The sequence below is a fragment of the Carcharodon carcharias genome, chromosome 9, assembly GCF_017639515.1.
Source record: "Carcharodon carcharias isolate sCarCar2 chromosome 9, sCarCar2.pri, whole genome shotgun sequence".
NCBI lineage: Eukaryota > Metazoa > Chordata > Chondrichthyes > Lamniformes > Lamnidae > Carcharodon > Carcharodon carcharias.
The window spans coordinates 37389162-37404437 of NC_054475.1; the positions used below are offsets into that span (position 1 = coordinate 37389162).

A 15276-nucleotide genomic window follows, 5' to 3' on the forward strand; every position below is an offset into this window, starting at 1 on the left:
TCTGCATCATGATACTGAAGATTTTCACAGTCCCCTACAAGTTGGGCAGCAAATACTAAAAAGACTATGCAATACAAGAGTATTGTGTAAATAAGTATCGCAGACAAGGTTAGGTAAAGTGTTTTGCCAAATTGTCTCCTAAAATTAATATAAAATGTACAGCTGAATAAAGTACACCCATACAAATTATTTTACAACTCTAGCTTTCCTGCAAGAGATACTAGCACAAGCAATGAATAATAAATACGTGATAAAACCCAAGGCTGATCTGACCTACAACACTAATGGAATTTTTGTGGGGTACCACAGAAATTGTATCATTTTATTTGTACCAGTCATAAGAATTACTGATATTTCACCTCCCCTATGCGACAATTTACATGATTGATGCTCTGAAGGGTACTGAAAACTTCAGCACACAGACTATCCCCTACTTAGTGAAGCGGAAGATTTATTTTCATCTTTTTACCAATACCGTTGACTATTTCCAGCAGAGAATGAAAGCATCCTGTGTTAAAAATGTTCTCTTGTTCAGTCCCTGAGAACAGGCAACCAGATTTTGTTCTGCACCTATTTTTGGCTACGGGAAACTGGACCGGAAAGCACTGTTCCATTTTAATGTTGCTACAGTATTTCAGAAAGAAGGGTCGCAATTGCACCTATCTAAGGATGGTATAGGGAACATATCTCACTCGCAAATGCACATGATACACAAAAGTGTGGATACAAATTGCCGTTGCTTAAAATCTGTTCCAAAAATCACTAGAGGCAATTTAAACTTCAAGTCAACTTAGTATAGAATTGATTCAATATTAAAAAAAATACATTTTGCATTGTGAATGAATAACTTGTATCATTCTAATAAATTCTAAGTTACTGATAATTTGAAGTTAGAATCAAGCAATGGAAATAACTCAGATCATTTATTGCTCAAAAATCTAAACATTCAAATTAACTGATTTTATTGAATAACACTATTATGAAAAGGGGCTTTCTTGAGAATCCAGTCAATTGAGTTTCTCTGGAAGGCAGCTGTGCTATGAGGGTCCCCAAATTTGATTGCTAGTAGAAAAATGGCTAGGCAATAGAAAGATGTACATTACTTATGAACATTATGTTAATAGTTAAATTTTGTTAAATGCTACTTCCCAGAGGCCCCTTCAAACATCAACATGCTGGGGATATTAACTTGTAGCAGTCAGCATACAAAATAAAAACATGACAATCTCAAATCCTGTATGTGGAAATGGAGACAAACTAAATCAAATAAATTATAGAAGCATCTTTTGTACAACAAGGTAAAGCATTATTAACAATGTATATAGATTAGGGAGCTTGATATTGCTTGGATGAGAATAAACAGAAGTCACATACTGCTTATTTGCTTCGCTTGGTTTTAAACACAATGTACACAATAATTGTGTAGGATGCCTCCACAGTGATTTTTTTTTGCATTAAAAACTGTTGCATCGGAAGTCTTTGAGGAATCATTTAAAACTAGTGCACAGGTACAAAATTTAAAATGAAATGTTGACCTTTATCTCAAGTGGCCTGGAATAAAAGGGAAAGCTTCAACTGGAGAGCCTTGATTAGACCCCATCGGGAGTTTAGTTTTGGCAACTGCACCTCAACAACTTGTATTTAAATACCACCAAAAATGTATTAAAACGCACAAACCGCTTCACAGAGGCATTATAAAACAAATATGACACTGAGACACTGAGGGGTGGGGTGGGGGGGGGTGGGGTGGGGGGGGGGGGGGGGGGGGGGGGCGGGTGTGCGTGTGTGTGTGTGTGTGTGTGTGTGTGTGTGTGTGTGCACGCACGTGCGCAGAGAAAGGTTTAGTAAGAGGAGTCCAGAGTTCAAGACTTGGGGAACTGGAAGTATAGTTACCAACGCAATAGAAATTAAAATCAGGGATGCACAAAAGGCCAGAATTAGAACAGCACAGAGATCTGAGAGCTGTAGTGCTGGTGGTGATTACAGAGATTGGGGAAGAAGGCAGGCCATGGATGGATTTGTAAACAAAGATGGGAATCTTAAACTAGAGTTGTTGTTTAACTGGAATTTGGTGTGAGTTAGAATATGGGCAGCAGTGTTTTGGATGACCTCGAGTTTACAGAGGGTAGAATGTGGGAGGCCTGCCAGGTCTGCATTAGAATAGACACGTCAGGAGGTAACGAAAACATGGATAAGATTTCAGCAGCCAAAGAGCTGAGGCAAGTGCTGAGATGGGCGATGTTCTGGAACAGAATGATACACTAGTCTTGGAGGGTGCATAACTTAGATTCGCCAGAATGATAACAGGACTAAAAAGGTTAAATTATGATGACAGACTGCATACATTGGCTTGTATCCCTTTGAGTTTAGAAGGCTGAGTGGTGATCTAACTGAAGCATACAAAATGATGAAGGAATTTGATAGGGTAGAGAGAAGCTACTTCCACTGATTGGGGATCCAGAACAAGAGACATCGTCTTAAAATTAATGCTAGGCTATCCAGGAGTGGAATCAGGAAACAGTTCTACACAAAAGGTATTCTCTGAAAGGCTGATTCCAAATTAATTGAAATTTTCAGGATCAATGGATTTGTATTAGGCAAGGGTATCAAGGGTAAACAAGATTGGGGTACTGATCAGAACTCATCTTCTGGTATGGCCGAACAAGCTTGAGGGACTGAACTGCCTACTTCTGTTTGAATTTTAAAAATTAGATACTGCATTTCAATGGTTGAAGTCAAACAAGTCCAAGTTAACTCACCTCATATGGGAATGTATTTTTTGAAGAAAATAAATACACCATTGCCTGAAATTTCTATTTTTTTAAAAATTGGGTTCTACTAATATGAGTAAAGTAAAATGCAATTTTAACAATAATCTAATAGGAAATTATACTTTTCAAAATAGCATACCGAAAAGCGTCAAATTTGTTTTCCTTGGTACTAACACAAAGATGCTTTATGCCTGAAGGTGCTGGTTTAGTTAAGATAACATGAGCCAACACCTCACTCCCACTTAGAGACTCAAATTCTCCAATGTTCAACTTGTTCACCTCCCAAATTCCACTTTCATAAAATTCATTTTGTCTAAACCACGACCATACATATCCTGTACTATAGTAAGGTGTGCTCATCCATCACACTCGTATTCACTGACACAAAATTCAGAATGCTCATGCATGCTTCAAATCTCTCCACCGCCTCTTCCAAACCTGTATCAGAATCGCATCCAGATTTGTGCTAAGTCTACATCTTCTGGTCTTCCAATTCGTGAAGTTTCATAGATTTCCCCACACGCATGATTTTTGGTGGCAGAATTTCCAGTTCCACGCCTACCATCCAGAATTCTCTCCTTAATCTCCATTGCTTTTCTACTTCTGCCTCCACCTATCTAAACCTTCTTAGAACTCAAACTTTGGATCACCTGTCCTAACTACTAAATAATGATTCTCTGTCTATTTCCATATTGTTTCTTTATTTTTTCCTCCTTCTCCCCATTGTAAAGCATCTTTGCTATATTAAAAATGGTGCTACATAAACACAAGCTGTCAAGATACACAACATGGCCAACTGGATATGGATGATGGTCAGTGTTGGGACCACAACTTTTTACTTTATACATTAATGACCTAGATGAAGGAACTGAGGGCATTCTGGCTAAGTTTGCAGATGATACAAAGATAGGTGGAGGGACAGGTAGTATTGAGGAGGTGGGGAGGCTGCAGAAGGATTTAGACAGGTTAGGAGAATGGGCAAAGAAGTGGCAGATGGAATACAACGTGGGGAAGTGTGTCAGGTCATGGACTTTGGTAGGAAGAATAGAGGCATAGACTATTTTCTAAATGGGGAGAGAATTCAGAAATCTGGAGTGCAAAGGGATTTGGGAGTCCTAGTCCAGGATCTCTTAAGATTAACTTGCAGGTTGAGTCGGTAGTTAGGAAGGCAAATGCAATGTTGGCATTTACTTTGAGAGGACTAGAATATAAAAGCAGGGATGTGCTGCTGAGGCTTTATAAGGCTCTGCTCAGACCACATTTAGAATATTGTGAGCAATTTTGGGCCCCGTATCTCAGGAAGGATGTGCTGGCACTGGAGAGGGTCCAGAGGGGGTTCACGAGAATGATCCCAGGAATGAAAGGCTTAACATATGAGGAATGTTTGAGGACTCTGGGTCTATACTCAATGGAGTTTAGAAGGATGAGGAGGGATCTGATTGAAACTTACAGAATACTGAAAGGCCTGGATAGAGTGGACGTGGGGAAGATATTTCCATTAGTAGGAGAGACTAGGACCCAAGGGCACAGCCTCAGAGTAAAGGGAAGACCTTTTAGAACAGAGATGAGGAGAAACTTCTTTAGCCAGAGAGTGGTGAATCTATGGAATTCATTGCCACAGAAGGCTGTGGAGGCCAGGTCATTGAGTGTATTTAAGATCGAGATAGATAGATTCTTGACTGGTTAACGGGATCAAAGGTTACTGGGAGAAGGAGGGAGAATGGGGTTGAGAAACTTATCAGCCATGATTGAATGGCGGAGCCGACTCGATGGGCTGAATGGCCTAATTTCGGCTCCTATGTCTTAAGGTCTTTCCTATTAGCATACATTCTTTCCACTTTCTACAAATTTCCACAATTACTTCGGAACTAATGTTGGAAAATCGCTGCACAGGCCTTAATTTCAAGTAGATTTTGATAATAGAAAAGGTTAGGCTTGAACGCAACTGAATTGAATTTTTTGCATTGCTTTGAAAAGGTCCAGTTAGTCTCATTTGGATTAAGCTGTTGCCTCTACATGCAGAGAAAAGGAAAGCTATTTTCACATATCTAGTGGCCTGGCTTTCCACACCATTAAGACTCTTACTACTACTACACCAAACAACAGTTGTACATTTTAAGCATTTCATTTTATATGTTTAATCCTTGACAATGAGGGGAAGAAAGAGTAGAGTCAAAGAGAGAGGAAGAAGCATATATATTCCTTGGCAGGACATACATCCAACTAAATGGAAAAGGGAGGGAGCAGGTGATAAATCCATCTGTCCAATCTCTGGTGGTCTGGGAAGGGAGTATGTGTGAAAGGCTGCAATGCAAATGTACTGTATCCATTTCAACCTATCTGGATGGAAGGATACTCAAACACATGTTACAAATTCCTGGGAGGTAGAAGCATTGGGGGTAGGGAGTGTGGTCCTGAAAAATCTATTTTAAAAGATTAACTAAACAATTAGTTCCAGGTGAAATTTTACTACAAATGCAGCATCAACTAAATCAAACACTGGAATTTCTTCTCACACTTTATTACATTTAAATGCACAATATGAGCAATGCCTTATGAAATTTCATAAACTGATGGTTTTATAAATTGTCTGAACCATTTATTTAGTACCAGAAAGAAAGCTGGATACATTATACTCTAGCGCATAGAGAATTGGAAAAGTTGCATTTAACAAGATGGTGTTAATATTTAATGCTAATGTGAACAAATTACATATTCAAGTAGTCATCACTCAGCTTCACTGTTTCCAATACCATCTTTACTAAAATGCAAATCAGGGTACTGAAATATTATACAATTTAGAAAGCAAAACAGCGAACCAAGTGATGCAGAGGGGAAGATACTTTGATCTCGGACTGAATTCAAATCCAGCTGAGACCTGAAAAGGTCTCCCCAGTCTACAGCCTGTAAACATTTTCCAGTGGTTTGAATCCAGTTCTTCATGGGCATGGGTCTTTAGCATAAAACCGCTCCTAAATGCCTAACTTGGTACTATCTGGCAGCCTTATCTCCAGATCGTCAGTATAGCAAATGAAAAACCATATATTAGTGCAGCAGGCTGGAACATAGTTATGGACAGGGTAGGGGGAGTTTTACCCTGTAGCTAGTTATCCTATAGGTGACCTGCAAGTGCTTGATGCTAAGATTGGGTTCCTGATCAATACAAAAGAAAACCCCCAATACAAGCACAATATTTGATTATCTCTACCAGAGGACAGATTTAAGTACAATTCAAAAATCTGGCACTTTGTCCAGTCAATATACTAATCCTTTTTTGTGTTGTAATTAAGAAATTAGTAAATCACAATGATAAGCATGTGAAATTTTTATAACAAATCCGCTCAAGTAAAGCTACTCAGCAGTACATTATAGATTTTGTCCTACAGAATTGGTGTCTGCAGAGAGTTTGGAGTTGTCTCATACTGGGAGGTACTGGTGGTTATGGATGTGTCAGTGGTGGAAGCAATTTAAGATGATGAATTAAGAGCAGCTTGCAAAAAACTTATTGCACAACATTAAAGCATACTGGCTCGTAGCATTTTGCTGCAGTATTTTGATACCACTTGAGTTATTGACTGGGTAACACTACAATGATACAGTTTATTAAAGTATTAACAGAATTCTCAGGTTGCAACCTCTAAATTTTCATTTTATATGACTACTTAAACAAAATGAGCTTTTCTGCTTAAAACCTAATGCAGAAACACTAATTTTTATTAAGAAAAAATGGACCTTAGAGATCTTGGGCCTATATTTTAATATCAACTTCCAGCAGCTTTACATTGAGATATCTCATTAAAACATATGATACATAGTAATTTAAGACTCATATGCCATTTGGGAAAAGCTCCTTTGCAACTAAGAGGGATGCAGGGGAAAGAGTAGGAAAGGAAGGTCAAGTAAAAACTTGAGGCAAGAGATCTTCAGCCAACAAAGCAGCAAGAACAGAATTGGGATTTATGGAGTTTGGAAAATTAGAGGTCACAGAATGTTGTGTTTTCTTGCTTCTAATAAACACAGCAGCTATACCCAGTTATATATATTCCACAATATACAATTACATTAATGCTTCTTGTGCCAAATGGCCTAATCCTGCTCCTAATTAATATGTTTGTATGCCTGCAGGTGCCTATGGACACAACTTTTGACTTCTATACGTGTTGATTTTGATATTTAAAATCTTAATTACATGGCAATTCTAAAAGTCCAAACCCAAGCAATAATTTTTTCATAAGGTCATTTACTTCCACCTGGAATAATCTTGATTACCATGTGCTGAATGTAGTCATCAAGGGAAACCGTAGCAACGCAGTATCTCAGAACTGCATGCTATAATTAAATGTAGCTGCATTTGTTTTGAAGTAAACCAAGTGTTCCATTAAGAAATACAGAATTTACGAGAAAAAGGTACCTCACAGCACGGCCAGTTTGAGAAATATTTTTCCTTGCTCTCCAACTAGGAAAATGTTTGTGCCACCAATTACAGGAAGTTTGAACATATAACAGAGTGGCGAGATTAAACGACAGGAAGAGTCTATCTCTCCTTCGCCAATGAAGTTAAAGGATAGAGAAAGAAAGAGGAATGATGGATAAGGGAAAAGGGTGAATTAGATAAAAGGGAAATAACGAGGTAAAGAAAGACTGGATGGAGAGAAAAATGAAAAACAAATAAATTTAAAAACCTCTAGGAACAATTTACTACCTGGAGTGAGACTCCAAAGTTTCAATTGTACCCTTTCTGGGCACCAAGGTTAGGCTTCATTATAATAACATAAATATTGTCATCAAAATCGTGCCATTAAATACCAGTACTAACTACTTGCTGTTCGATAGGTGGGATGTTCAGTGATGCAAAACTTATGTCATCACAGTCATGTCTAACGAACCTAGTTATTGCATTCTAACAGTGCAAATGTAACAATTTCTTGAAGCTCGCTGGGAGGTGATAATGCAATAGCTCAAACAGTCCAACAATTTGTGGCTACTCGCAACTCATGTCATCTCACTACCTCAACACAAAGTGCTGGATGATTTATTCATTAATAAACTGGCTGCACATTTAACTCACTTTTATATTCCGAGCCAATTCAGGGCTTAAACCATGATGCCTTAACTACTCCAGATTGTCCTGATTAGCATATCATTTGGGGGAAATCTGTCAGGACATACAGATTACTGCAAATGAAGAGACAAAATCTAATCAAAGGGATTGATTTATGCAAGTCGCATACTTGTTCTTCACTAACCAAGGATTTCTCCTTCTGACCTTTGTAACCGGACACGATACCGGTCGTTTTTCACAATATAAAAAAGGTACCCAAAAATAAATTACCATTCTATAGGGCCCCTCAGATTGGGGTGAGTCTGGAATACATGCAGAGCCCTACATCTTTTTCCGGATAGTCCATCAGCAGCATCTTTGCTGCCACATGCTTCAACACCAGATAAACCAAGAATCTGAAGTGCACTATTGCATAATACAGCTTAGTTGATAGAGAACCAGTGACACAGTCTAAAAACAATCAGTTTCCAAACCTTGTAGCAAGGGGATTCTGTTGGCATACGATTTCCAACATGGCGAGAGCTTGTCTTTAGCCAGGCTGTGTTCAGTGCTGGCACCTTAGGGGTGAAGTTTTTTGCTGCTAGGAGGGGACAGGAAAATGAGTCACCTAGTTGTGTAATACTTGATCATTTACTTATGCTTCTTGCAAGCTAATTTCTACAATCAACAAATAGGTCTGAAACACTGGAAGAGCAGCATAACAATAGTTTGCGGAAGGAAGTAACTAACATGGTGAATAAGGGAGTGATTATGTATGGCATTTTGAAGTCCACATAATTAACATTTGACAAGATTTAAGAGGCTTAGCAAAAAATGAGTAGCATGGAGTTGGAAGCAACCTATTGGCTTGGATAGGAAATTATTTAGAAGGCAGGTACTCAAATTGGTAGGATGCGACCCCAAGCAGTGATCTCTACTGAGGCTGTAATTTTTCACCAGTTTCAGCAGGTGGTAGAAGCCTAGAACACATAACCTTATGAATACATAACCTTAAAATTAAGTTAGGTTGTTCAGAGACGATGGCAGAAAGCACCTCACACAAAAGGTAGTGAAAATTTGGAACTCTCCCCCATAAAGCTGTTGCAGTGAATTAGAAACCTCAAAACTGAGGTCAACTGCCTTTTGTTAGGCTAGGGTATTAAGGGTTACGGAACCAAGGCACATAGGTGGAGTTAAGATATGGGCCAGCCACAATTTAATTCAACAGGCTGAAGGGCTGAATGGTCTCCTTCTGTTTCTATATGCAACACTCACTTTGGTGTCCTGGGCCTAGTTTCAACTGTCTTAAAAGTGCTAGAGGGAATTTGCCACAATGCTCTTTCTCTGAAACGGTGCACTTTTAAAATCTGTTTTGTTTTGCCTCAAAAGATTATATAGTGGTTGATGAATAGGGGATCACATATTCATATGAGGCAAGCTGATATTTTCCTTTCACTTTAGTGTTTGTATTGCAATCAAATCTGAATCTGCAACTTCTTTCACCAGCCATATAATTATTTCCTTAATTCTGTACAAGGGGCTATGTTGTGTTGACCTCCCCATGACACACTTGTCCATTTATTTATTAACACTGTTTTCCCTACCTGTGGAAAGGTAGCCAAAACTCAAACAAAACACCACAATGTTGAATAGAAAAAGCAATGGGGCAAGGAAGAATGATACACACGCGAGGTGAAGATTATTCTTTCTTGCATACACGGCCAAAGTGACCTTCCAACCCAATAGCTGGGAGTTGGAGCGCCCATTCTCAGAAACCTAAAATATTTGGTAATTTGTACAAATGTAATACAAATTATAAAACCAGTGTCAAATATAATTATCAAATATAATTTGATGAATACAATCTCTAACATTTTAAAAACTATAAGTGCAGAAATTTAGCAACTGTTGTTTTCTACTTCTGCTTTATGTCAGCTCACATGACATGTTCAGTCAAGACATTTGAGTCATGTGAAGTAAACCATTTAGAAAACAATTGTGGTAAATATTGTTTGAAAAAAAATATAGACTCATTTCAGCTAATGCTAAGCTCTAATATAAAATAGCTCCTGTACCAGAAGCAATAGCTCCTGAAGAAGCAATAATTTGCAGAATGCCTGAACAGTGGAAAAAATATCACCCATTTAACCTACATAAAGCTTGATGTCATCTAATTACATCCATTCGATTTATCTCGTCTTCTCTCTTCCTTTGTTCAACCTTGCACTATGAGCTTTGACTTTTCAGCTGCGAATTTCAGTTAAAAAGGCTACCACAACAATAGACACTAATTAACCAGTTTAAGTATCAAGATACTGTATATTCTAAGTGCAACTGAATTGATGCTTTGATTGTGGGAAATAATCTTGCACCCAGCTCTAACCTGATTCCCCATTAAGTGTTCAGTAATATGGTTAAGGGGAGGTGGAAGTAGGTTTAAAAAAAGCTAGCAATCCAATCAAAGAGCTCAAACGACATCACGCTGTTTTCCACAAAAGTTAAGCAGGCTGTCTGTTAGCTACAATTCAAGGACAAAGGATCAATTTGACTCTAAAGATTGTCAGCTCCTGCCTCACTCACATACTTTACATATAACCCAGTCAAACACTTCATTACAGCACTCAAGGGAATGCTGCATTGGTGAATATCAGCATTCAAAAGTTTGGTTGAGAGGCCCAGCTTACCTGCTCAAGCAGTGCAAAATATCCCACAGCTCCATTTAAATAGAAGCAGGGAAGTTGCCCTGGTGCCTTGGCAGACATTTATTCATCACACAAACTGTAAAGAGAGATTTACTTGTCCTTCATCTCAATTGATATTGGGACCTTGCTGTGCACATACTGGCTGCACTTGCAAAATAAATTGTTTTCCGTGATGCTCTTTGGAATGCAGCATGAATGTAAAAAGCACAATACATAGCTGCTTCAGCTACTGATCTAGTATTTTATATTTTATATTTTGAGGGTTGGTTAGCTCAGCTGGCTGGATGGCTGGTCTGTGATGCAGAGGGACGCCAACAGCATGGGTTCAATTCCCGGAACGGTTGAAGTCATCCATCTCAGCCCGCTTCTGTGCTGTAGCTCTGCATTTACTACAGCTATTTGTTAGCCTTGCAAAATTGTACTGGCCTTACAGTAAATGAGTTTTGTGGTATAAAGTGTACAAAACGTCGCAGGATATCAGCATTCAAAAGATGAATTACAAAAGGAACTCTCACTCTTCTATTTAGTGCAACAGGGCTAAATACCTCTCTGTATAACAGAGCAGTAAATAACAGTAAGGTGGTTTGAAACATCCCACAAATAATAAAATGGTTGTGCTTCGTCTAACCTTCATTCCTCACTTCCTGAAATCAGAGGCTCACATTAGGGTATGGTTTTATAGGAGCAGACAGCCATCTGGTGCATCATCCAAGTGGCCACAGTGTGTGTGAAGCTAGATCCAAATTCTTAAAAGCTACCTGGCTGTAGGAAAGCAAAGCCAATATACAACTGTAGCACCATAGAGATTAGGGATGAAATGTAGAATCTTCCAGGTATACATAATTCAGTATCATAATCAGGCAACATGTTTACTAAAAAGGACCATCCAAATGAAGAACAACTTCAAAAACTATAAAATTAAAAAGGTTTTGATATCAGAAACACACCTTCATAATGATGTCAGTGACAGTACATAAATTAGTAAAGTGTGGGTTTATCCTCCACAAAAAGCTCTGAATTAAGTATAAACACCAAATACAAGCTGTACAAAGACAAAACCAACATGATTGCAGCCAAAAACAATTTGTACAATAGGAAAACTATACTAAATCAAATATTTGGTTAACTTTCATAATTAACATTGCAGCATATTCTACTAGGTAATTTACATATCAACAGCCAATAATGTAAAAACATTTCATTAGTGTAAGATTACAAACAAATTTTACTGATTAACAACACTGCTGTTAAGTGAAAGGTGGCCTCATGGCTGGGTAATAACAGAAGTATTTTCAACATATAATTTATTCATCTTCAACAATATCCTTCCAAATACTCAAGATGATTATCCATATAAGTTATGTGAAAACTTCCTTTTGCTAGTAAAAGCTTAGCTGAAGGGTTCTAAAGAGCGTACCTTTCAATTAAGAGCAAGTGAAAATAACATACTGACATGAATCAACAATTTTAATATAGTCTCTCTTTACAAACTAGACCATAGGATCTTAAGGACAATCCTCCACCTATACTCGGTTTATATCAAAATATGAGTGGGGGCACTCTGATTAGTGTGATATATTTTATTTTTATAAGTAAAATCACAGGCAGAAAGTAAACTTATTCCAATATCAGCGAGTTCTGTTAGCAAAGAGCATCCACTCCAACCTCTGATATAACTACCCTCCCAACGCCACCCCTCACCTCACCTCTAAACTTGACAGACAGGCCCAACAGCCAGCTTTCCTGTGGGTTCAAATGTGCAATTATACCAGCGTAGAATTGAGTCATTAGACAGGGAGATGCTACATTCCACTCACATTCTGTACTGAGCTGGTAGATCTCAGCTAAGTTAAGGGATAGGAAAAATACCAGACATCAGGCAAAATCAGAATTAGGATAGACTGTAATTACCCCTACCAAAGCTCTGAGTCTGCAAGCTATTCACAAATTGAGCTTTACATGAAACTTGAATGATATACTGAAGGGCAATTAGTGCTCGTGGAGAGAGGCATTTTTTTCAAGCAGCAACTAATGATCTATTTGAAAAGAAAACTGGGATTTACCATAAGGGGGGGAGGGGGGGGCACAAAGATATCTGTTATAGTTTGAAATTAGTAACTTGGCAATTGAGTGAGTTTTCTCCTTTTGATTCAGTTATTTCTTACATTGAGTTTTAAAAGTGATTAGCCTTGGGCTAAAAATATCCTGAAGATATTGCAAAACTATTTCAACAGCACTACAGGCCATTTTTTTCCTCTTCCCTGTTCCTCAATGTGCAAGGGTAGGGTGGGAGGAGAGAAAGAAAGCAAAGACGGAGTTGCAGTCAGAACAGTAAAGAGCACAACTCTACTCAAGGAGGAAGCAAGACAGACAGAAAAAGATATCCTGTGCAAGAGAACATGTGGCTCCTCTGGGATTGGGAGAGACAGTTGGTGTCAAGACTCAGAGAACCCAGGTTACAAAATAATGTATTCTCCAATGGTTCCTGTCACAGGAAATCCAGTTCTTTATAATGAACGTTCTATGAAGTTGTATCACTGGGATGAGAGAGAAATCTAAACAGATTAAAGATCACTGCTATAATAATGACGTGGCTTATGTTCTCTATTTCTATTCCAAACAGGATTGTTTTGTCACCACAATGAGCTGTACAAACACAGTACTTAGATAAAGTAGGCTCAGGGTCATATAAACCTTATTGACTTGTCATATGATGCAACTAAATTGCCATCTATCTATTGAAACGAAATTAATTTCTACAACATGCCAATCAAATCTGCACTAAAAGATACTCAACAATTAGAGTATGTAAAACATTGCAGGGTGTTTTCATTTCAGTAAAACAAGCCTCTGTTTGGATATATTATAATCATCAAATGATACATGAATACTCATAACCAGGGTGTAACCCTAAAAGGAGCTAACACTCAAAGACACATTCTCTCTTGCTCTCTCAAAGCCCTCTATGAATTACCTTTATTTGTTTTTCAAATATGTTAAACGTTCCATATTTTCGGTGTGTGCATTGTTTAGAGAGATTACAAGCATTACATGTTCAATGCGAACCAGCAAACATCTTCATAACACTCACCCAGGGAATGAGAACGAAATTAAAACCACAAGCCATGTACAACAAGGCAATGTTAGCTGAACGTACGGACAGGCAGCAGAGGGTTAAGGAACTAGTCAGGAAGTTAAAGCTGGAGGTGCGGATCATGCGCAGAATTGTGTATGTGTTTTTTTTAATAAAGCACCATCTTTTTTAACAAAAAAACTAAATGGAATTGCACATTTTCAATCGCTGAGATAAAACAAGGCAAGTATTGCCAACATTGCAAAAATCTTCAAAAACTGCTGGGAAACGTTTTTATTTCAACATTCATTTTTTAAAAAAGACTAGTATAAATAAGTGATTGCTCAAACATAATACAATTGAACTGAGCTGATTTCTATCGGGTTTTCCGGCAGCACCTCCCTGCCCTCTGCGAACATGTATTATTTTGCTGACACTCTTACCGCTATCACATTGACAAACGTCGTCTTGCCCGAGTACTGCAGCCCCACCAGGGTCAGCTCCATCTCCTCCTTCCAGAAGAGGGACTTGAACCAGTCCAACAGCTTGTTGAAAAGGGCCAACATCTTCCCGGCTCCCTGCGTCTTCCTGTTGCTCGGGGGCTGAGGGAGGGGAAGGGGTTGGGGTGGGGGAGGGTGTGAGGAGGAGGAAGGTGGGGAGGGGGTGGAGGGAGGAGAGGCTGTCTTGACGACTCTGTTATTTGAAAGGAGCTCCAGCCAGAAGGCCGCTTCCTCCCGCACTCGCTGCTTCCTCAATCCGGAGCTTCACAAGAAGCTGGGGCACGGGGGAAGACAGAGAGAGAAATCAAATATGCTTCCTTCCCCCTCCACACACACACACACACCAGCAAGAGGAAACCTGGCTCCCCGAGCCCGACTCCTGTAAACACTCCGCCCGCCTCCGCCCTCAATCCCTGGCGCCCCCTGTCCTGGAGGAGTGGGAACAGCCCATCCACCTCAGGGTGGGACAGGGTCATTCACTGCGCAAAGCCTCAGCCCAATCCCAACTGGGGATCAATTACTTACTTTCCTGCCACTTGCTAGTGATAAAGTAAGTCAGGTTTATCCTGGCAACGCAGCAAGAGCTGCTGCATTAGAAAATGTCAGGATTGTTGGATCCTGTGCCCTGGTTTGTTGGGGCTAAAGGATCCGGATTGTTTTGGGGCGATCGAGTTGGTGCCAGGACAGAGAAGATCGTTAGACCATTCTTAGAAGAAACACATTTTGTTATTTACAAAAGGAACTCAGCAGCTACACTTGTGTGCTTACAACTCAAAACTCTGTCTTTACTCTTCAGGTTCTAACTGAAGGCTACTCACTACAGAGGTAGCTCGCACTACTCTGCTATTGGGTATCAAAATCATGTGATCTTATACAATGTTTGTCTTAAACGTTTATTACACATCAGATTACTACATCCCTTCCCTTTTACTCAAATACATTTTACAATTTTTCTCAAAATACCAACTTATTCACACAGCTAAATAATTTACAAAGTCAGTCTTTCTGGGGCTTTCCTTATGCGTGTAGAGCATCTCAGCTCTATAGCTTCTGATGTTTGATCCAGAACTTCCCTCAATGTAGTCGTCTGAGCATCTGGTTCTTCAGTAGGTACCTGCAAATCTGTTTCTTCAACTGTTTCAGGTAAATTTGGCCCATCGGTCACATCTATACTTAGTTGAGTTCTTTC

At 39.1% G+C, this 15276-nt stretch overlaps 1 protein-coding gene across 3 annotated transcripts in view; it reads right to left on the minus strand.

The window, feature by feature from the left end:
• LOC121281961 (ADP-ribosylation factor-like protein 8A) overlaps nucleotides 1-14487 on the minus strand; it is a 50357-nt gene extending 35870 nt beyond the window's left edge. The window contains exon 1 of one of the 3 annotated variants that reach the window (XM_041195244.1): nucleotides 14031-14487. In XM_041195244.1, coding sequence (XP_041051178.1) covers nucleotides 14031-14153 — 123 coding nt within the window. In that variant the 5' untranslated portion in view covers nucleotides 14154-14487. Of the gene's footprint in view, nucleotides 1-8306; nucleotides 8370-13605; nucleotides 13657-14030 lie in introns of those variants that run through there. The other 2 variants (XM_041195245.1, XM_041195246.1) reach the window with 2 other exon arrangements.
• Nucleotides 14488-15276: the final 789 nt, after the last annotated feature.